The sequence below is a fragment of the Marmota marmota genome, unplaced genomic scaffold (assembly GCF_001458135.2).
Source record: "Marmota marmota marmota unplaced genomic scaffold, marMar, whole genome shotgun sequence".
Classification (NCBI taxonomy): Eukaryota; Metazoa; Chordata; class Mammalia; order Rodentia; family Sciuridae; genus Marmota; species Marmota marmota.
Window position 1 is genome coordinate 12,660,197 of NW_026000108.1, and position 25,389 is coordinate 12,685,585.

At 31.0% G+C, this 25,389-nt stretch overlaps 1 protein-coding gene across 10 annotated transcripts in view; it reads right to left on the minus strand.

Moving 5' to 3' along the window:
* Positions 1-25,389, minus strand: part of Lcorl (ligand dependent nuclear receptor corepressor like) — a 123,396-nt gene that overhangs the window by 27,982 nt on the left and 70,025 nt on the right. For 7 of the 10 annotated variants that reach the window (XR_007341033.1, XM_048784256.1, XM_048784258.1 and 4 more), the window contains 2 exons: positions 23,624-23,875; positions 7,874-7,967 (listed from right to left, as the gene is read on the minus strand). Coding sequence is in view for 8 of the 10 variants with exons in the window: in XM_048784256.1 (XP_048640213.1) it covers positions 7,874-7,967; positions 23,624-23,875 (346 nt within the window). In the remaining 2 variants the exon portion in view is untranslated. Of the gene's footprint in view, positions 1-2,377; positions 6,542-7,873; positions 7,968-23,623; positions 23,876-25,389 lie in introns of those variants that run through there. The other 3 variants (XM_048784255.1, XM_015481983.2, XM_048784254.1) reach the window with 2 other exon arrangements.

Consider the following 25,389-nt stretch of genomic DNA (forward strand, 5'->3'; position numbering starts at 1 on the left):
ACAGCAAAAACACCACGATAAGGAGTTATAATTTTGACAGAGTTTGAACAAGATATTTTGGTACTGTTGGACTCCTTCCTGACACCTACAGAGCTGCAATAATGACATCTCGATTATTGTTTAGCAAAAATATAAGGAAGCACAAATAACATAATGTCCAATGACAAAAGTATAGGAGTCAAAGCAAAGCCCTATTTTTGCAATATAAAAGCTGATAATTATACTTATATTTACATATTGGTAATATTTAGTGTTTTGGATATATTAACATTAAATGTAAAGAATTGAGAAGGAGTTAAATTTTTTGTAAAGTACACATTCTGTGAGTTATTTTGACAATTATCTATGTTAGTGCAAATAAGGAAAACAAAACGTAGGAGTATAATCTTATCTTTATTTAAAATATTTTTTCAAATGCTAAAAATGAAATTGTTAAGAAAAGAGAGCTATGTATAGTTACAAGGAAAATTAAGGAATTTAGATTTAATGTAAGTAATAGAATTGTCTTTTCTGAGATTAAGCTGCATTTTTGCCTAATAAAAAAATAAACAACTGGAAGCTATTTATAAATTAAATCTATTTTTAATTGATTTAAATACTACAGTAATTAAAGGAAAACTAAAGGCATTACTTACCTAATTATTAAATTTCAAATGCAGGAAAATGCCCACTGCAGAAACTAATATACATCTAAGCTTAATGCCCAAATTGCTTATCAATTAATATAAGTCTATGAAAAAAATCTTTTTAATCTAATACCAGCAGCAAGAAGAGTAAATGTATTAAAAGAATTCTGTTTCAGAAAAGTATCTATTTTTATTAAACATATCACCAAACTCTGTACATGAAAATAACCTTCCTTTTGTGATTTGTTATGTATGTAGTTAAATTCCTGATTTATACAAATTTTATTTAGGGTTGGTACAGGGATATACTGATAGTGTTCCAACTGAAGAATGTAGTGTTTTAAATAAAAAATTATTATGTTGGTGTATTAATACAAACTAAAGAATTTTTCTTTTAAAACAAAAGGTGGAATTAGTATTATTTTGCTCCCTAAAACTGGCATAACCTATTTCACAGATAAATGTGCAATATTTCATTTAGATTTTATTAAAATAATTTGCTATAAAAAAGCCATCAAAGAGAGATGTGAATTACAATAAAACTTCTTATGTCTACTGCTGCCTCCAGATAAATAAAGCATATAACCTCAGATTCTGAATTTTCCTTCTGTAAATAATTTGCTTTGTAAATTGTGTCATATTTGAATTGTACAATGGAACTGACTCTCAGGATTTAAAATCAGAAAGTTCAAAACAAGCGCAAAAGCATGAGGAAATGATAGGTATTAAATATTGATATACTCTATCTAGCAAACTAAAACTTTGTCATAAAAGCAAAAGAAAACCCAAAATATCCTAGCAGATGCACTTCAACAGTTTCTAAAGCCACATTATGTAGCCTATTAATCCTGTTTGTTAACTAATAATGAAAGGGAGGATGTTTGTTAGAAAAATACATTGCTCTGTATCTTAAAGATGAACATCCTTTTGTAACAGTTCCTGAAATGCTCCAAGGCATTTTTCTATTAATGAAGTTAAATACAAAGCTGAAATAATTTGGGGCTGTGGTTAGTAGAATGTGAGCTTAGCATGTATGAGGCCCTGGGTTCAATTCCCAGCATCAGAAATAAGTATGTCCTTAAAAAGTAGGATCAATCAAAATGAACAACTAGGGTTAAGTAATCTAAATAAAAACATTATGAAACATCCAAACATTATGAAAACCACTGATTTTTATAACCATTTTCTGACATTCCAAGGAAATCTATGTTTTAGAAGTAGAATTTTCTAATTTAGCTCATTCCTTTTAATGATGCAAATTCATATACCCCGGTGGCCAATAATTTCCATCTGGTGTCATATGAAGAATAGCTTAATACAGGTACCCATTAGATATTCAGATATTAGGCTGTATCTTATATTATCAGGGTGAATAAGTTTTCAAATTATAGAACTCTCCAATATACTTATTTGGCTTTAGTTTTTTTCTTTTCCTGGTTTCTTCCATCTCAAAGAAAAACCTAATATGAGTAAGTTGAATATACACAAAAGTCTCCAATCTACAATTTTTTTCCCAAGTGATTAGAGGCCCTAAACTTATATTTTTCATAGAGCCCAGGTTGTTCTTCATGTCAAATTTCTTCTAACTTTTCCCTGTTTGACATAAAAATGAAAACATCCAGCCTACTTTATGTTACTACCCATTTTTCCATTAGAAATTTATTTTTGAAATAATTCTTCAGAAAAAGTCAATTTCTAATTTTAATAAAAATCCCTTCCTACAGGGAATCAAAGAAGTCAGTGTAGTCAAATTTTTCTTTTGTTTTTCTTCTTTCTTTTACTGAATGAGTAAATCAATCACACGCCAACAGTGTTGTAAATTTAAGTGCAAAAGCATTGAAGTGCTTTACTACAAATTACAACCTAGAAACACGTTAACTGAACAATTAAAATTCATACAATCAGATTTAGATATATAACAACACAAAGTAGGAACAGAATTACAGTACATTTACAACACAAGACAGATACATGAATTCATTAGAAAATATTGTAATAAATAATTCATGAATTATAGTGCAATTGATTTATGCATAAATATAACTAATTGCCTAACAATCAGTTTATATTAACAAAATCTGTCAAAATCAAGGCAGCCACAGAGTTTTACTAAATTACTGCGACAATGGAAATACTGCAATTAAAAAACAAATACAAGTATTTGTACTGTAAACAACTAAAAAAATCAGTCTCACTAAAGTTAGTATACAATTTAATATAAAATTGTCATTAGCTACCAGAAATGGTTTAAACAACTTTACTGAGCAGTAGTTTTCTAAAAACAGAGGCACTGTTTTTTCTTTTCCTTCTTTTTTATTTTAAATATAAAATACTTGAGGAACATTCAAATAAGTAGAAAGCACATAAGGGTTGCTTTCACTTTCATTAAAAGTCTGCTGAAACTGGATTTTTCAGAAAATTGTCAATTAAGTAGTAACTGGTAACTAAATTTATAAAGTACTTTGAAAGTTTAACATAAAGAACATCTTACTAGAACCACTGGGGAGAAGGGGAACCCATAAATTTCCCTGCCTTTCCTAGTTTGTATAATCAAAAAGTTAACTCAATAATAGAAACATTTTGTTTCTTTTAAGTTATGGGTTGATCATTACCTATAAGCTATCAAAAAATATTTTAATTTACTATTTCTGACCAAAAATAAATAATACAAGTACTAAAATGCTGCAAATTAACTATAATATTACCTATAAAACTACTGATCACTGTGAAGTCAATAGCAAAATGATCCCTGATTTATGAATCCTGTAAAGTTTTTGGTCAGGTCATCTTTTAAATGATATAAAAGTGTTCTGTAAATTTCCCTTTACTATAAACTTCTCAATCAATTTATTAATGTAAATATAGTGTGAGGAATAAAAAAGCTCAATACAATATAAATATTATGTAATGCATTCGAGCCCCCAAAGTTTTGCAAGTAAAATTCTGTATAAAGAGGTCAATAAAATTGTTTTGAAACATTTACTTTATCTTTAACTTTGTTTTTCAGTGGGGCGGGGAAGGGGAATATATTAAATAATCCAAGTCTGGCCCTCACAAAATATGGCTTAATTCTTTAAAAAGAAAGATGACCCTGACATCTGCTGTTTTGTAATCTATTATGTATATTTTCTGGGGGGTGGGGGGTGGGGAGAGTAAGAGGATTCATACCCTAGTATGCAGGTGACATTAACAGCTGAAAAGAATTCACTACAGATCTCAGATACCAAATAGCTACTAGATTGTGTATTTCCTTACTCGTCAGTTACTTTAAATACATGTAAGCAGTTTTTAAATTTAATAGCTGAAAATCTCTTTTGTATTACATGTATATGTGATTATTAAATACACACAAACACAAGTGTAAAAACACAAGTATTTGACAAGGTGCACTCATTTTTTAAATTCAGCTGTAAGAATTCTGTTTGAACTTGAAAAATCTGACTTAGAAAAATGATCAGAACCTGAATTTTAACAGAGAAAAGGGGCACTCAGAATTTTTAATGTATAAAGCACAATCCTCATTCTTTATATGGAGGCACATGCTTTATAACATTTTACCTCTAAAACTGCATACTCCATAAATCCAACATGAATACTCTGACCCATATTTTAAAACTGCTATATAAAAATTACTGGTCTCTCTTATGAGTCTAGTAAAAGTTAAAATGCACTGCCCAGCTTCTAACTACCCAATTAGTAGTGAGTTTACATTACTGAAAGTTCAAAACAGCTTCAGTGTTAAATATCTGTAAATCTATTCAAGACCCTGAACAAACTGCAAATTTGGTTATTAGCAAAATGATAATGTATCGCCCACCAAAATGAAATCTGTAATTCATTTTGATAAACTGAAAATGTTTTGAAATGTCACAGCAGCAAATATATTAAAGTTACACTGAGGTTTTTCAATAGTAGGAGTGTGTCACAATCCTTAAACTTTAAAGTAGTCATAACATCAACTAACCAGCACATTTAAACCAAAATTATCATTCTCAAGCTTTTTCTGTGCACATTATAAACATGCTCTAAGTTGCATTCCAACTTTCTTTTCTAACCTTACACATTAGCTTATTTTTCAAATGAAAAACAAAATTAAATTATTTTAATAATTAAATTTAAATTACTTTTTGTTCTTAGTATTCCATCTTATATTAAAAGATTCTATAGCTGCTGGGGTTAACTATGTGTCAAGTTTTTTTTTTTTTTAAGTATATACCTTATAAACCCCAACTTCCTGCTAAATCAACTATTAAATGATAAATATTAAATTTCATTATACATATTTTTAAGGTTTTCTTTCTATTCCTGGTGGATGCACTTGAGTGCATTTGTATTTTATAGAATGCACTGTAGTGTATTAATACTGTATATATTAATTTTTCTTAGCATGGAGATAGCTGTTTATTTAAACTTTGATTGGTTCTTTGACATAACAACTTTTAAGTATGTTATGTAAAATTGTTTACAAACTATTAATATCATATTACCATTATAAGATGGTTCAACTGAATGGCTAGAATGTCCTTTCACCAATAAAAATGTTTCACTTGACACTTACTTGTTTTCCCACGCTTTATGCTATTGACTACTAAAGAAAACCTGAATTTCTTTCACCTATTTATACAAGGATTAAATACAAACTATCAGAATTAAGTAAGCAACTATATAATTCTGTCCACAGTGAAAACCCTGAATAAAACTTTTTTTTTCAAAAGGCATGTAAGTGGTTTTTGAACTGTAAAATTTCATGTCTCCTGTCAAAGTGAGCATTTGTAATTCCCACATGTGTGTATGTAGACACACAAATACACACCTGTGCACACACACACACACGCGCGCGCACACACACACACACACACACACACACGTTTTCCTAACAAGTAGTCTACACAGGCTTGCTGTTTTTGCAGCTGCCAGTCCCTGAATCTGTCATGTTATATAACCCAGTGTCTGGTAATCGTAGTTTCTTCTTCGGAGGAGTCTTCAGTGTTCCAGATCTTTCTTTTACCTTGTATTCTAAAGTGCTGTGAGGTACCCCATAAATTCCTTGTGCTTTGGAAACACTCATTTTTCCACTCATTACCATTGCAATAGCCTCTTCCATTATTTCATGATCATATTGCCGATAGCGGCCACGTTTTTTCCTGGGCTGCTTATTATCTTTTCGATCCAATCCATCTTCAGTATTTTCAGAGTTTCCATCAACTGTTCCATTTTTAGAATTAAGACACAAAGGAGAGAGGTCCCCATGTAGAAAGTAAGAGTCAACACTTGAGTGAGTTACAGAACCAGAACACTCTATTTTGTTCTGTTTAGGGAGTATATTTTTCAGTTTTTGGAGCGCTGATCCTTCTAGGACTGAAGAGGTTTTGGAAACTTGATACATAACATCCAGCAGACCAGAACCGTCGGGTTGTGATTTTGAAACAGAACTTACTCGTAGCTGAGGAATTTTTAATTGTACAGTAGGATTTGAAGTTTCATATTGAAGGCTTTCATTTTTTTCTTTAAATTGAGTAACCATTTTCTGTAGAGTTAACTGATGGAGGTAACTGGAAGCTGTTGGGAATTTTAATTCTGAGGTTTCAAGTAGATTGAGTTTACTTTTTTCTGTGCGCTCTGCTTGAGCTCTTGCCCACAAGGCTACTTTTTGCAGCACTGCACAAGTTTCTTTACTGTCTTTATATGAGTAACTATCATTGAAATCTCGAGTTTTGTTTTTAAAAGATGCAGGCTTCCCTGCTGGTAAGGCTTCTAAGTGGAGAAGTAAAGTTTTTTGAGGTATGCCATAAAGTATGCCTGCTTTATTTATGTCCAGTGCTCCAGACTGAATGTCTTTCAAAGCTTTTGAGAGCAAACCATCTGCAAACTCAGCACTTCTTTCCACATAGTCCTCTCTGTTTCTGTGTAGTCTCCTGGATGGATGGAATGAAACGATGGTAAACTGATGCATGAGAGACTCTCACACAGCTATGGAAGGGGAGGGTCCACTCCTTTATTATACTCCTTGCTTAGGTAACATCACTGCTTATGACACTTTTAAGTCTGTGAGATGTGGTAGTTACTCCTTATCAAAGCAAACGTTACAGTCCTGGTAGGACAATGTGTCAATGATACGGTGGCCTCAAGGGGCAGACCTTCCAAGAACATAAAATCCTAACTCAGTATTTGTAAAAATATTCTCATGATGTTGCTATTCCTCTGAAAGATGCTTGCAGAGCAACACTTATAATTTTTATTTGTACAATTAGAGTTCCATTATAAAAAAAATACCCAAATCCTAAAGGAGTTTTTGTTAGTAGAAACGTGACGTTACCGCTAAACAAGTAATAAAAGAGTCAACCCATTTAAAGGAAATTTGTAGCAGCAAGAATATTTCCAAACACAAACATCCCCTATTTCCACAAGACTAATTTTCTTCTAGACAAAAACATAAAATTTGAAACGAGGTGTATTTGAATAAAATACTTTTCTTTTTAGACACTACGAGTTATTTCTAGTATAAATGTTTCAGGTAATTTTCAGTTTCTCAAACAGAAAGCTTATAATCTATTTTATGACTCAAACACTACAGCAGCCTTATTTGAAACAAATGACACTCTACATCTCAGATTGAAATGTGACCAAAAAAGCTTCCTATGTAGTTAATGGGAAGATGTGAAAGTTACAAAAAAAGGAAAAAAATCCAAAAGTCCAACAGAACAGCATTTCACTAGTATTTATTTAAATTTATTCGATGACAGCTTTCAAAATATGAAAGGATTTTTCGTGGTGACTACTAGATATATTAAATCATTTGCCACCACATCTAAAGCATAATGAAAAAAATATAAATACTATAAACTAGCTTTAAGAATTAGTAAGTAAGTATAGTACTTTTAGAATTTGTTCATTGTTTTTAAAAAATTAAATACTGAAATCACATATTTCCCTTAAAACTGCCTCCTGAATTTTTAATGTAAAGTTTTCTTACTTGTCCTGCTTCTTAGGTTGCATTCTATGATTAAGCTGATAGTTCATTTTAGTAACATGAACTAAAGTTTGGTGATTGTTCTGATAACTTTTCTTTAACAGAAAGAATAAAAAAGAAAGAGAAAGGACAAATGAAAGGTATGAGAGAGACACACTTATGAGTGACAAAAATTCTGGAGGAAAACTATGTCAATACCACTCAGAATATTATTAAGAGTTCTCTGCAAAGATAATTTTACATTAATATTAAATTACATTTCCTAGATATTGCTTACCCAGCCATTGAATTTTCAGAAGAAGGATCACATATAGATGACTCTTCAGATTTTATGCTGGTTTTCTTTGTAGAGAGATCTAACACTCCATCCCCTATAATTTTTGCAAGAGAAAAAACTTTTATATTTGTAATAGATAGGCAATCCTTACATTTTATCATCCCATATCTTGTTGAATTCTAATTTATGACCTAAATTATTAACACTTGTATTTGATATGTGGCCATTACCTATTTGTCTTAAATGGTTTTAGCAAGGACATGACTGGGAAGGCAGTACATAGGAAAGAAAGAGCAGAGAAGGAACTGGCATTGCCAGATGATTTGAAGAAAGTAACAGAGGACATATATAATTTTTTTTTTTTTTTTGTGTGTGTGTGTAATCTCTTTAGAATCAACTCTTGAATCCCCTTTCCCACAATTTTGTAGTGAACAACTACTTGATTGCTGAATCATGACTGTTTTCCACTAAAGGCTTCCTAGATGGTATTTTGGGAAGGTGGGAGAAATGCAAGTTGTACAAAACAGAAACAGCAGGAAATGTGATGAGTAAGAGAACTGAATAATTAGTACTTATTAGGATTAGCAATATGTGGCATATATACATTAGGTAAACCACTGACTCTTTGAAGCCAATGTATGTGCAAGAACTCAGTGTAAAATTTGACTATTTTAAATTACTGAAATGTACAAAAGTTCAATCTTTGCTTATGTAATATGTTGTAGCTATACCTATGATTATATAAAGACATAACAATAACTTCAGGGAAAATAACCTGTTATAAAACAACCGCTTAAGTATTTGTTACTAAAATGCAGTTATTATTATTATTTAGTACTGTATTAAAAATTCAATGATTCAGATATTGTTAAGCTGACATGCTTCTGGATCAAAAGAATAAACTATGCATTTGAAACCCAGTGATATACAATACTGTAAATGTGTTTCTACTGTTAAATACATGTTTAAAAATATAGTAAATAATCTGAATGAGTTAAAAGAAAATCAAACCAATTTTATTGTTACTGTGTCAATTCATGTAATACTTAAGTGTTCCAGGGAAATAAAAAGATGAAAACATAAAAATAAAGCATCCTATCTATAATCTCCTTAGAACTGAATAATATTTTGAATGTTTATTTTATATATAGCTGTTTTAGACATCATGAGAGCAACAGTTAAAATAAAAAAAAAATATTCATTTTCATGATTCTTAGCATCCAGTGAGATTACTCATGCAATACTGCCACCTGCCAATTATGGTCGAGCCACTTAAGACAAAATGCAGAGTAAGCTGAGAAAAAAAATGAATGTAGGGCTGAGGAGGCTGCTATTTTATAAAGTGTGATCATAAGTGCAGGTCTCTTTGTAAGATGAATAGAAAAGAGGCTACTATGGCTGGAGTACAGTAATCCAGGGTAAGAATGAGATAACATCAGAAATTTAGGAAGAGGGTACACAGGGCCACTTAGGCAATTGTAAACCTTTCAATTTTATTCTGAGGAAGACAGGACACCAATGGACAGTTTTGAGCAGAAGATTGACATGATTTTAATTCATGTCTTTAAAGGATCAATCTGATGTGGGGAGAGTGTAAGAGAGTAAGGGTCTGAGGGTGCAGTAGGGAAACTTGCTAGGAAAATGCTATACTATTTCTCTTTTATGGATTTTTACTCTGTTGGTTTCCTCTGCCTAAGTGTCCTCTTCTTTCTGTCACTCGCACTCATCCCAATTCTCACCAAATTTTACTCATTATTCAAAGGCTCAGGACATAACTTGTACTTGGTTGATCATCATCCTTTTAGGTTCCTATACCAGCAACATTTACCTGCATTATTTAACAGTCAGCAGAGTGTATTCTATTTGCTTATATACTTACCAGTGTTAACTGAGGATTATTAAGATATGTAAAGGCAGAGAACATGTATATTTTATTTTATCCCTTCTGCCTAGAATAGTACCTAGCATACAATAAATGTTCAATAAATATTTGATGAATAGAAATTTGAACAACTCAAGGAAATTTAGTGTGCCTAGAGGTTATATTGCTTAGACTAGAAGGATAAAAAAGGAGACTGGAGAGCTACAACATACCTGGCATGTAGTACCTTTAAAAACTGCTCAAGTATCTTGCTCTACTTTATCAATACAACCTGATTTTATGCTTGGTGTTCAATTCATCTCAAATCTTATGCTTCTCATGTATCTAACCATAGCATGTTACTGAAAAATGCTGTGTGATGTCATGTTTTTCAAGTTGCAGTACACCTTCCCTTTGCCAAGAATGTTCTTTCCATTTATTCAACTTGCCAGACATCCTTGAAGATCCAGATACCCTCTAGAAGGAACTTATTATATGTTTCCCTGTGACAACAGCATCCTATAACATTTATAACACTATCATGTTCTTATTATGTATTTTTCTTTCCTATGACACTAAATTCCTCAAGGTAAGAAATCTTAATCATTATACATTAATAGTTCTAGAACCTACTAAAAGAAGAAAAGTTGTCTTCTCTATATTTCATCATTTCTTTTGTTCTTTAGCAGTTAAAATTTGACTATTTAAAAGACTTGTGAGAATATCTTTTTCAAAAACTATTACTGCCTCACCCATATTTGTATTTATTAACTTCGATTTTGTTCATGTTTTATGTACAACTTAAAGCATATAAAATAAACTTATTCTACGTCTAATTAATAGTTAAAATTTCATAATAAATTAACAAAATTTCCCCAGTTCTAAACTCTTCTATACTTTTGATGCACTCAATTAAAATCTAATTATTTCCCAAAATAGAAATAATGAAAGAGGTACAGGGAACCCCTTCTTTCTCTTCTACATGCAAACTATGGAAAAGTTAGGTTTTAGCTTTCTAGCTAATATAATAAAAATTTCTTATTCTTTCTGAACCACTACCACACACAGCCCTGGTTAAAGCTCATTTTAATCTGGATAAGCCAGACATAAGCCTTGTTATGCTTTCCCTAGGAAGTCTAAATTATGTACCTGGTGAGCAATGCTTTCATCTTTTTTCCACAGCCCCTTCTCCATATTTAGGCTGCCCACGTTAAAAGTTTTGTTCTAAAGATATTTGACAATAAAGCAATATATTGTCTGTATCTAGTATCATCAAAAAAATAGTCACATTAAAATTCACAATAAAATTTTCAGAGTAAACACAAGATATGTAAATATGTAAATAAATAGTTTTAATGTACATTAAGGATTTTTAGATAAATTTTAGTAATCTATAAAAAAATCACTTTTTTTTTTTAGCAGTATATCACTTAATATGAAAGCATGTTGTCAATGTCATGTTTCCTTTTTCTACTTTCAAGCCTGCAAGCTTAAGAGCTGAAAAAAATTAAGAAGTTCCCCCTAGGGCTTCTTAATTAGAAAAGTAAAAATCCTAAGGGAAGGAGAAAGACATTTTTGGGAAGAAGAATGGAAAATAAGAAAGATCAGCAATGGGGGCCAAAAGTATTTTCTTGCTCCTGCCGATGATTGACAATCTGACTGGTGATTACATCTGTCAGCATCATACCTTTACAATGTAGATACCACATCATATGTACATTGGTTTTTTTCTTTGTGTGTGTGTCTCGCTCATATATATTATAATATATATACATATGTTATATATATAATATATATATATTATAAATTTATATATATATAAATTTTCCCCCCAAACTATTGAGACTTAACTCCATGGACAAAACACTAAGCACTTACTATGCTCTTATAAGGTGACATAAACAAAAGGCAGAGGGTAACTAATTCATTCCCACCACTGTAATCTGTCTTCTTTTATTGCAATTTGTTTCCCATTCACCTGTTGGCAAGTATCTGAGTTGTTTTAATTTTTCACTGTCATGAACAATGATGAAATGGACATTCTTCTGAGAGTTTTCATATTATAAAAATTTATCATATATTAGATATATATCTAGAAATGAAAGTGCTATATAATGAAGCATGAACATTTTGAAATACAGTAGATATTTACAAATTTCAGGATTAAGGAAGAAAAGTGCATGCTATTTATGTGAATTTTTAAAGCACACAAAATTAATTTATGGATGCATAGATAGGTAGTATGAGTGATTGCTTCCATGGATAAGTGAAAGGATATAAAGAGATCATAACTGTATTTCTAGAAATGCTTAGTTCTTGAAGGGTGAACAAATCAGAAGTACATATGAGGGGCTGGGGTTGTAGCTCAGTGGTAGAGTACTTGCTCTGCATGTGTAAGGCACTGGGTTCAATCCTCAGCACCACATAAAAATAAAGATATTGTATCCATCTACAACTAAAATATTATATATATATGTGTGTGTATAATTACATATGATTAACAGATTTATTAATTCTAGGCAACAGGCATATGACTATTATGTTATACTTTTCAGTTGGTTTGAAAAATATATTTTTCATTAGGTTTTTCCTAACTAAAAAAACACATTTTATTTCTTAGTTTCAAACTGGGCATTCAGTATCTCAATATACTTACTTCTGATCAAATGCTACTAAAAAGTATTCAGAATTAAAAGACAAGCCAATGTAATATTTCAGCAAGGCCAGGTAATTGTATATATATGTCTGACAGTAATCAGATATAACTTTAAAAATGGACTGGTGTTTGAAAAATTGAAACCAGTGCCAAATTAAGTAATTTGAGTTTCAACATTTGGCTGTTTTTTTGGGGGTGGGGGTTAAAGTTTATTAACTGTTCTCTCTCTGTATTTTCATGCAAATTTCTGATAAAGAATCTATTCCAAAGAGGGCAACTACTAATACAGAACTCTCGTAATACAGAATTGCTTCCCACTCCTCCAAAGACATCATCCTTTTTCACTGCTTTCTGAGTCTTTTATGCACTCTTCAAAGTTATGCTCTATGCTCCACTGGCCTGGCTAAAACACACATCTTTCAGCATCATATCCTCAAAGGTGATTTTCAATTCCTCCCTAGTTTTCTTTCACAATCTCAAGCATCCTATGTATCCATCTATTCTATACTTAGTATAATTTGCATAGTTTAGCACTGTAAGTCCAATAGTGCTATTGGGAGTTAGTAACTATGTTTAGACTCAAAACTTATATTTAATTAGGTAGAAATAACTGAATCATTTTCTCATAACAGTCAAATGCTAAGCAAGGGCCTGGGAATAGTAGTAACTCAATAAACACTTAATAACTGACTCATCGATGCTTTACTCAATTCTGCAACACAAGTTAACTAGCAGATAGCACTGTATATAGCAGAATTTTATTTACTAACAAACGTCTTAAAGTAAATAAACTTTTCTCGGCTAGTCAAAAAATGACAGCAATTCCAAAGATTGGTATCTATCTACCTGGGAGAAAAAGTGTTAACTTTACAGGACACTTCATTAAGTAAAAGAGGCTTTTAATCATCAATTTCCAATTTTTTTAGATTCTAATTATATTAAGAATTTTTTCTTAAAATTTCTAGATTAATGTTGTTTACTTCAAAAAAGATAAACATCAACTGTATTAAAATGTTATTACTAATTTACTGTCTCACAATATTATTGGTCTCCAGTTACTACTCAAGACAAACCATGAAACTTAGTAAATACCTGACTATCATCATGAGTTAAAACAAGCCACATTATCTATCATCAATATTATGTGTATAAATATCAGTAAGGTTTGACACATGAATATTAATAGAATACTGAATATTCATTTATGAACAGTAATAAAGAGAAAATATCACATATATTTTATGTTGACCAAACAAGGGAACATTTCAAATAAAATTCCATAGAAATGCTAAAATAATCATTAGCAATGAAACTTTTATCACAATTATTGCTTAATATTTACCACTGTTGGCACAAAATTATGTCTATTAAATATCTAATGCTTTTTCCATTATAACCTCTCTGAACACTTCTTATCTACTTCCTTAAATGGATCTTCAGATACTTTTAGTCCCTAGCAATCAATATATATATATATATATATATATATATATATATATATATATATATACACACACACACACACACATATATACATATATAAAATGAACAATTAAAACCATAGTCTCTCCTAGAAAGTACAATAAGAAAAACACAGGTTTCAATTGTTCTTCATTCATTTCCATTTGATTGCTAGGAATTAGTAACTTATATAAAATCTAATGTATATAAAAATATAATACTTCAGTATAAAGCATGCAAAGCACTATATCAAGAATGCTGCATGTTTTAACTTTCGTTCCTACAACAACCCAATGACATAAATAGGTTTTATTAATTTGTACATTTTAATGGCAAACCAATTAAAAGAAGGCTTAATTCAAGTATTCATATTCTATAGTCTGCATTAACTAAACTTCTAACCTGTACAATATTTTTAAAAAACAAAGTATGTTGTTAAGGATAGAATAAACTTGGACTATCAAATATTACTAGTAGGGATTGAAAACTCTTAAAATGCTCACATTCTTCTAGTTTATCTATCTTGTATCTGACATGAAAATTATTGTATATAAAGATACAACATTTCAATATTATAAATTTTTAAAAAGTTGCAAAAAAGTATATAGTTTAACTTGCTTATTAAAGGTAACAAGCTGTTAAGGTAATAAAGGGAATTAATAAAATATGAGAAACTGAAAAAATGCTATTATATTTTTAAAAGATATAATATAAAACTTCAAGAAATGTAAACATGTAGAATAAAATAAATAATAAAATAAAATGTAGAATCACTTAAGTACACAAAAGGTAGCACTGGTGATCTTTGATTGACAAAGCTCTTAAATATTTATGTATGTGAATGTGTCCAAGCATACCTGCATCCACTTGTACCTGTATGCAATAAACGTGTGTGTCTACAAACCAAGTTTTCACAAAAGTTTCCAATAATGAATATATATTAATGGATCCTTACCCAATTTATTAAGGACAACAAAACCATGGTGGATATACTCAAGGGAATGCTTTTACAAGTTCTGATTTAAAATTGTTTTTATCATTTCTAGTCTTAACTGATGTTTCAGCTACAAGAGAAACAACAGAATGTAAGAGTCTCATTATCAATCAAACCATAGCATTTTTTTTCCTTCTTTCATTTCCCTCCCTCTATAAGCCAAGAGTTGTTTTTTTTTTTAAAAAAGGAAAGAGGTTGTATATTTTTGCCCAATCTGTTTTACTCTGTGCATATGCAGTTAAAAACCCTAAAAAATTATTCATCCATTTATTTATTGATAATGATGAAACAATATAGTGAATTTAAGATATAACTTTTTATAATACTAAATTTAATTAAGAAAGTGCTACTGGTAAAATTAACACAAAGTTTTAACATTTCACCAAATGTCATTTTAAAATTTCATTACAGTAGTTCTTTTCTTTTTAGCATGTCTAGCAAGCACTGAACCAAATCAAGGCTTCAAAGGTTAAAGTTTTAAGTCAATGCCAATGAAATATAGTTAAAAACATATTATATTTTTTATCCTTTACATTATATTACTTAATTCTCTGTTAAAGTCTTAGCCAAATATTTTATTTAAAACATGGATTGTATTCTTATTACAATATTGTGGAAAACTTGAATTTTTTGCCACCCATGTTAGTCCTTTTCATGTTCATCCATAGATCAATCACGACTTTTAAAAAACTTGAAAATTGAAATATTACATCCATAATCAAAAGTAAACCTAAATAAAAAAGTAAACCTAAGTACATAGTTTAATGAATTTTCACAAACTGAACATTCCTATGTAAACAGCACCTACATTTCCTGCCATCAACCTAGAAGCCTTCTGAAATTACCTTCTGGTCACTACCTTACTATTCTTGACTTCTAACAGTATGCTCTTTGGTCTAGCAATTTCATTTCTGGGAAACTCTGAGGTAAAAATTAAGATTGAGTACAAAATCTTAGCTCAAGCACATTTACTTATACATCAAAGACACAGAATTACGTATGAATGACCCAAACAATAGAATACTGTTCAGCTAAATATATCAATTTAAGTATTAAATTATTTTGTAGAATAATACTCAGTGACATGAGGATATTTAGAAATATGGGGGGAAAAAAACAGTTTACAGAGGATTATCTAGTATAGGTCCTATCAGGTGACTACTGGGAGGAGTGTGTGCCTGCACATGTGGATGCTCTCCAGAAAATGACTGGGAAAGGTTGAAAAGATGAGTAACTACAGACACTTATGAATGGATGAATACAAGGTAACTGTTATTGTCTTCACTTTGTTTTCTAGATTTTCTACAACAGGTATTGCTATTGTCTAACATCTGGTTTATATTGAATTTTCTTCTAATGGGTTAAAATGTCTTTTTAATTGATATGTTCCATAAGGATCAAAATAAAATAATATCTGTTATATCTGATTTTCATGTTCTTAATTATAGAGCAGCTTTCCCCCAGTTTTAAAAATAATGATACTAGTTGTTTTTTGTTTTTGGTACTGGGGAATGAACCTAGGGGCACTCTACCACTGAGCCACATTCTCAGCCATTTCTGATTTTGAGACAGGGTCTCATTAAGTTGCTTAGGACCTCATGAAACTGCTGAACTGGCCTTGAACTTGTGATCCTCCTGCCTCAGCCTCCTAAGTCACTGGAATTAAAAGCATGTAATGTGCCACTGCTTGAATAAAAAATTTTAATCTAGCAATAAATAATACTAAAATGCAGTCTTCAGAGTTGGTGCTTCAAACCTCTCTCCTGAATTTCTGGCTGGATGTTCCCATACGTCTAGAAATCAGTATTCCCCACAATGAACTAATTACCTTACTCTCAAACCATGCTGCAGAAGTTTTCATTAAATAACACATACATGTGCAATGCAAGAGTCTAGAAATCTGATATTCCTAACATATTCTTTTATTTTACCTTTCAACATGACATTGACTTTTTAAAATAATGAGTTTTATTGGAACATATTACATTATGGATTATTTTCTTTTCTGTGGTGTCATTTACATTATTTTTTAATCTCCACATAATTCTGATAAACTTGGAATTAGCTCTAAGGCAAACAGTTCTTGAAGTTTTGAATCTTATGATCCTTTTTCACTCTTAAAATACTACAGAACTCGGGGCCGGAATTGTAGCTCCGTGGTAGAGCATCTGCCTAGCATTATGAGGCACTGGGTTCAATTCTCAGCACCCCATAAAAATAAATAAATAAACTAAAGGTCTATCAACAACTTAAAAAAATACTACAGACCTCAAAAAGCTTTTACTTATGTGGATTATTTCTACTGATATTTACCATATCAAATTAAGCAGAAACATTAAAAAATATTAACAGATAACAAAAACAATCTGACAAATGTTAATAAAAAACATTTATGAAAACTGAGAACTGCATTTTTTTACAGTTTTGAAAAAATCTTTTCACGTCTAACTTAATAGAACACAGTTGGATTCTTATATCTGTTTCTCCATTCAATAAAGTTAAGCTATCACACATCTGATGCTTAATGAGAGTGAAAAGGACAAATAATTATCATTAAATTTCACCTAACATAACCCCTGGAAGAGTTTCAGGGATTCCTACGAATTCCTGAACTGTGCTTGAGAACCAGCAACCTAAAAGAACTGCAAAGGTCTAAGCTCAAAATATTGGTAGGAGTACTTCACAGGTGAAGTGACATTTTGTGAGGTACATAGAGATATATTCAGTGATACTCAAGTGGTCAGTGGATTATGATTGCCACGGTCTGACCCATGCATTGCAAAGTTCTCAAAATAAACTTTCTAAGTCAGTTTTGTGTTCTGATGTTGTTTGATTCAATTAAACTCATTAGGACTCACAAAAAGTAATACTTTAAGTTTATTATGACTTTCATATTTATTACCTGAGACTCTTTATGAATCTTTCTGAAATACAATTTGTAAAAGAAAGGCAAGATAAATATTTAACTCTTTCATTTAATTGCTTATTTTCAAAGTACGGAATTGGTGTGCTATGTGTCTCTATTACAGACTACTGACTTTAGAGGATACTCCTGAGGGTCAAATCTTCTCATTTGACCAAGGAGGAACTCATAACACTGGCTCCTGCTTTCTTTCAACATATTAGTTTTTGAGCATCCTCACTTGCTGTCCTAAGATATTTGGGTCTTATCTTGTATATTTTTTGGTCCAAACTTTGGACTCTAAGAAGCCTGCTTCCTTCCTTTTAACAGGAAATTGTATTTAGAGACCACATTCCAAGAGTAGGGTCAATGTCAGTAAATTTTCATTGCTTGAGGCTATATTGCTGTGGTCAGACTAGGAAATGTGTATTTTTTTTTTTTAAGAAAAAAAAAAGATTTGTGGTTTGTACTGACATTTTTAATCCACATGATATTATCCATGTTAATGTTATTACCTACTTGATTTATCTCATATATTTAAAAAAATGATGGCAACATCATTACTAATATTACTAAAATGAAATTCTAAACTTCCTTTTAAAGTATTTCTTGCTCTTAAAATATAATTTCACTGAGAATGTATATACATTTAATTTCCTAGGTAAAGTCTCTTGATGTACCTCTATACTTCTTTTCTAAGTGTGTAGTATTACTAACATCATAATCCTAACTTGATGCTTGCAATAAGATACATTTATTACACTCTCAAAACCTGAAACTATCACTTTAAAGAGATCATCCTCACCCCCTTTTTCAGATGTCTTCCATTGTGTGGGTGTATGATAACTAGTCCAGTACTGGTAGATATTTGTATTATGTCTAATAATTTGCTATTATAAATTTATAATGTCTCAGTGAAAAATCTTAAGGTATATCATGTCATATTTGTGGTACAGGTATAATTAATTATTGGCTTGACTGTATGAAATACAATTGCTGGAACAAAGGGTAAAACATTGCCCTCATAAGAGATGTATCAGTTTATATTCTCACTAGTAATGCATGAGAATGTCTGTTTTTTAAAACAGCCTGATTAGAGTATTTTTAAACTTGATATCAGTTTGATAGAGGTGAACCACATAAGAGGATAATTAGTCTACTTACCTATGTTTAAAGGCTTTTAGATTTTCTTGTTAAATGAACTAAACTATAATTATGACCATTTTTTTGTCAAGTTGTTGATTTTTACTATTCAGTGTTTTGGAACTCTTAATATTAAGGCTATTGGTCTTTCATTTTATAATATAAATTGAAAACAGATTTTTCACATGCTGCCATTGTCTTTTGATTTTTCTAATGATAGTTTCTTCTGTGTTGTACCCAAGCTTCTCATTTTTTATGTATTGGAATTTATCATTCTCTCATTGTTAAAGTCATGGTCTAGCCAAGATAAAAATGATGAAAAGCAACAAGCCAAACAAGCACGACACTCCATTAATATGTACAATTTTTGCTTTTATATATCAGTTAAAATTAATAGAAGAAAAAATGTGACAAAATAGCAGCTTTTCTTTATTCATCAACTAGAGAATACCATGTGGCATACTTATAACTTAAAGTCATATTAAGGTAAATATGAAAGTTATCTCCTTGGGGAAAGACCACATGAAACTATAAAGGAAAAGCAGAAAACAGTGGATTCTCACTTGTGAACCTGTGGTTAGTAGCCAATTTTATATTAAATTATACAAATTTTCTGGGAAAAAATGGAATGGGTACAAAAGACATTAATTTATCTTCTTTTTTGCTTTATATACCTAGTTTACTTAATCAAGTAACATTTTATGAGCCTTGAGAATTTATTAAAGGACATGCCTTTTTGTAATGATGTTCTTTGCAAAAGAAAAAAGAAAAATCCAATTTATACACACTGGAAAGATTACATTTCTTTTCTTTTTGCAGTTAGGTACCAACATGTGGTAATGAGAGGGTAGGACTTACTCAAGAAACTGAGAAAAAGCCAGTACAAAGACTAAACAGAGACATAGAGACACACACACACACACACACACACACACACACACACACCACATACGCACACAAGCACACACGATGGGACTAGACAGGTAGGAAGGAACTGGATCCTGGAGTTTAGGATATGAGACATTTTCCAAAGTGCTAGCATGGAAAAGAAAAGTCTTGGAAATAAAATCTTTTTTTGTTCTTTTTTAAAAGTCTCTCTCTATGACAGTACTGGGGATTTATTTTTCACATGCTAGGCAAGCACTCTACCACTGAACTACATGTCAAGCCCGACTGTCCTTTTTATTATGAGACAGGGTCTTACTAAGTTGCCCAGACTGGGCCTTGAACTTGTGATACTAATGCCTCAGCCTCTCAAGTATCCTGTGGTGCCCAGGTAGATATACTACTGTAAATATTGGTAACAAAATGTTGTTGCAGATGAAAGAAACAGAAAACAATGGGTTTGTTTCAGATATGAGTGTAATGAAGCAGTCAAAGGTTCTGTGGCAAGGATTTGTAGTCAATCAGAGGTTTAAATACTCTTCTACCACAAAATTTAAAAATTCTATATTGGGAATGAGGGCAAAATATTCTTTCAAGCACCTTTTTCTTTGCTTAGTTGTCTATTCTAATATCTCCTGAGAATTGTGTCTGCATATTTTTCCCATTGGTTCAGGTTTTTTTTTTTTTTTCTTAAATTGAATGCTTGCCAATTTTTTTTAAAAATCAGTTATAGATAAAGCTTAACATTTCATTCTCTTAAGTGACTTCTATAGCACTTTTAATTTTTGAATTTCAGCACAGTCAAATATACATGGATTGTGATTCTTGCATCTTCTTTCCTGTTTTGAGCTCATTAAAGTATTATAAATATTTTTCCTCTCTTAGTTTTATTTTTCACTCTTCCCACATTTTATTTTTCACTCTCCCCTTAACCAAGCTGGAATTATTTTTGTTAGTGGAATAAGGTGGGGATCCATCTCCCCGTCTCCCACTATATGTGAGTAACCAATTGCTCTAGAACTGTTTAATGAATAGTATATCCTTCCCAGTAACTTACAATGGCATCTCTGTCTTGTTGTATTAAGAGTCCAATAATGTTTGGGGGAATTTCTAGGCTTATTAATCTGTTTTATTGATTTGTATCCTGGCTAACAGCACCCCTTTTTAATTATTATTTAAGTCTTGATGTGTTTAGAGAAAGTCCCTTGCCAATTTTACTTTTTTTTTTTATTCTTTAAGTTTTGCTTGTAAATTTCAAGTTCAACAAGCCGTATTTAACAATAAACCCTATTAGAATTTTGTCTGGAATGACAATGAATTTGTAAGCACATTAAGAGTAAATGTCCATATTCCAGTTTTCCCAGGGTATAATCATTCATTTTGGAAAAATGTTAAGCAATAGCAAATGGCCACAATGAAAAGGAAGTGGTGTCACTACCTGTATGAGAACCGTATTAACCAAACTCTTAAGAACAGTAAAAAAGAGCCAATAAAACTTCCAATTCTTAAGGAATCTACTTGAAATATGGATTTATACTTTCTGTCATTGCTAATGAATCCTGAAATATGTATTATGCAATAAGACACAGGTAGTAAGTCAGTCAGTCATAACGATTAGCAAGACATTAAAAATTTTGTTTATAACATCTTCATTTCAATCTTAAAAGTGTTTTAATTTGTAGAAACATCAGTACATCTAATTTATCAGTAGACACAGACACACAAACACATACACATTCATCGAAAGTATGCAGGTCCACTTTTTCTTTTTTGTATGCAAGTATACACATCTGAGAAACTACTAATCCATACCATGGCAAAATGGTTTTATAAAAGAAAATCTGATCGTGTCACTCTCCACTCCAAATGGTCAAGCATTTTTTCATGGCCCCCATGCAAAGTCAAAATCTTCAATATTTTATGGTTTCTTCATAATCCGGTCCCCACTTATTTCCTTCATTTCATCTGTCACTATACCCCCTTGTTCGCTATGCTAATAATCACACTAAATGATTTTTGTCCTAAAGAAAAAGGAAATCACATCAAGAAGTTACTCAAGTATTTAAAGTATCAAGAAGACTAGTTTTAGATTTATAACTATCATTACTTTTACAACTTCAATTTGTATTCATATATCTGTATACTTTGCCTAGAATATGACAATAGTTTAAACGTTTTATGTTATTTTCTGTATATGCTTGGATCTGTCTTACCAGTTATGTTCATTAGAATAATAGAATCTGAGGACTAAAAATTTTAAAAATTTAATTTTAAAATGTAACACCTATTTTAAACACTTATCAAATGCTCCTGAATACCTCCAAAGACAAGGTAATAAAGGAATCATGTCCTTTTTCTTCTTTGAGAAATATCTAATCCTCAGAAATAATCTTCCTTTCATTCACCTGAAATATTTCCCTCTAATTTACAGCTAATTTTCCTAATTCTACTTCCTGGACCATGTAGAAAAAGGTCACTCCTGCTTCAATGTAACAGCTATACAAATATTTACAGCTCACTATCATGTTACTTCTAAGGCTTCTCTTCTGTGGTGGTGAAGAATGGGAGGTGGAGAATATGGAGAGATTAGTGTTGCCCATCTGTGAGTTTAATTTTTATTTACTTCTCACATTGCTCCAGCAAATTCATTGTTAGCATAGGCAAATTAAAAGTGAGAAATTAAAGCGCTGATAGGTAAGTACTTGTAAAAGGAATTTAAGTAGTATAGCTGAGATTTCAATCACAAGTCTGTCATAAGCCCAACTCTATGTTCTCACATCTTGAGAATTTTAAAATGCCTCCATAAAAGGGGAGGTGATATAAAGGAGTATAAAACATGCATTGCAAATAAATATTTAAAAAATGCTCTGCTTTCCAATGCCCAAAATTCTATGTACCAATATATTTTTTGTTAAGCCTTATATCATAGTTACCTTTGACATTTCTTTTGTCTTAACAACATAATTATTATCTTAATGTTTCTCAAATATTTCCAAATAAACTCATATAACCTAAAATTAGGAAAAATTAAATCCATATTTCAAAACAAGGGAAAATTATATCCATATTTCAGTCCCTCTCAATTTTAATCTGACTTAAAAACTGAAAACTCTATCCCTTCTATATCTATACTGATTTCTGTACTTTCAGTCCTGAAATAACACCACTGCTTTCAATGATCAAATTTAATATTAACGTTTTTATCGCTTCCAAGACATAATCTTTAGCCCAGATTAACAAAAGCTACTTGTTCTCTCATCTCCACACAAGTATTTATTTGATAACATTCCCTCACACTTCAAAAGGCTCTTCCTGACTTTCCTCTGTTAACTCAAGGTTCTCCTTTAATTAAACTCAGTTAGATATGAGTTTAATATGGCCTTCATCATTCAGCCTTCTGAAAAATCTGTCCCTATACAATTCAGTACATGATTACATTATATTTGTCACATATACTAAGTTTCTTCTTTTTCTAGTTACATCACAAACAATTAAAAGATAATTCATCTATTTCTTTTATTTCTCAACTAAATACAAAAGATGGAACAGCCCATTTTAAAGGTAATTTATAAACAACTTTTTACTCGGATCTTTTAGTTTGTTTATTGTGAATTTCTTACCATATACTTCATTGTAAAGAGATGAGACCAATTCAAATTTTCTTTTATAAATAATTAAAAATGCAACACAAAATTCTAAATTTGCTTTTTTCTCTAGACCATATTACAGAGGCAAATTAAAATAATGTTACTTCTAAGATAAATTTCCCTATGAATACAAAAACTTTTGTATATGTTTAAGGATATTAAAACATAAAATTACATACTGTGCACACACAAAAATCTTACCTTGCTGAGTAGTTTGTTCTTGCATTCGATTCACAGTGAGGTCTAAGGGGCCTTCCTGCTCTTCCTGAAGGGAGTTTTCTGCTTGATTCATTTGGATACTTTTACATAGGAGACTTGGTCCAATTGAACCATTTCTATTCTCTTGAATTTTACCACTTTTTGAAATGTACTCAATTGCAAACTGACGTATCATCTTTTTCATTAATTCCTGAGCAACTAGGGGAATGTTAGGATCACAGTTCTGAGGAAGATCTAGGGAAGAAATAAATACAATAATCACTAAAAAAGGGAAATGTAAACCACCATCATTTAAACTTATTTTTATTACAAAATTAGTGATATTAGAAGTCTTAGCAACAGTTCTCAATTGCCAATGGTTTCTGGACTGAGAAACAGAAGCCTCATTTATTTTCGTGATAACATATCCCCCCAAAACATCATATTTTCTCAATTCTTGCAAATAAACATTCTCTGTACCAAACTAAAATACAGATAGACAATTAGACATAAGCAGAACTTATTTTCAGAATTTTAATATTTAAATATATTAGATATTAATAATTAGTATGTGAATATAAATTATGTATATGAATAACCAAGCATTCTTTCTCTCTCTCTCTCTCTTTTAATTTTTGGTAGCACTGAGGTTGAATCCAGGTTTTCATGCACATTAGGCAAGTGCTCTACCACTGAGTTATATCACCAGCCCACCAAGCAATTTTTAATTTAATATACAGAGTACATGCATTAACATTTAAAAAACTCTGTATTGAGTTTTTCAAATTTGTTAAATATGTATTTCTGTACCCTAAATTTTTTCAAGAATTTTTAAACTTTTTACATAGAAAAATGTTGATCACAAAAAATTGAATAGTATGATGACAAAGCTTCCATAAAGCTTCAAGAATTGTTAATATTCATTACATTTCATTTCTTTTTCCTGTTATTAATGTGGAGAGACACTGAAGGGACTCTATGGAATTAGGACATTTCATTCATAGATACTTCAGCATGCATCTCCTATGATTCCCTATAAAATGACAGAATTGTTGAGGTTCTTAATCCTTAATTCTATAAATATCATTTGATAAGATACCCACTATAAAGAAGTTCAACAGTAGTATATAATTCTGCCTGAAATTTGCATAATGGGCAAAAACAACTGAAAGATAGATAGTGTGACATAAGTTGTGTGATAATGATAGGGCATTTGTAAACACAGTGTATAACAGCAGTATAGAGATTTGTTTGACAGTGGTAATGGTGGTGGCTTTTTTGTACATACTGCTAGTTTTACTCCAATTCCTTTATATATACTGGCCTTCAGAGGTAGAGTGACTGGTAAAATGGGAAGGATATATTTGCTTAAGTGTCCCTATTTCTAGAGATACTAATTCTCTGAACCTTAAATACCTAACCACTTATCCAGGCAAAGTAGTATTGTATGAATAGGCCTTTCCTGATCCTTGGCTAAGACTGAAGCGCACAACTCTCCCTAGTTTCATTTAAGTATTAGAAAAACTTTTCCAAGAGATCTGAAGGGGAGTTCTCCAACTAGTATCTATCACCATAGGTCTATGACTCTAAAATGTTATTATTTTGAAGAGAGGAGATACACAATCCTGCCTCCCTATCACATCTGGTAGCAAAACATGACCTAAATCAATATGTGTCCATTTATGGTTCTGTAGAAATGTCAATAAATCTGATCACAGAGCACTTTCTCAGACCTGCTAGAGATACTACATAATAAACTCTGAAAAATC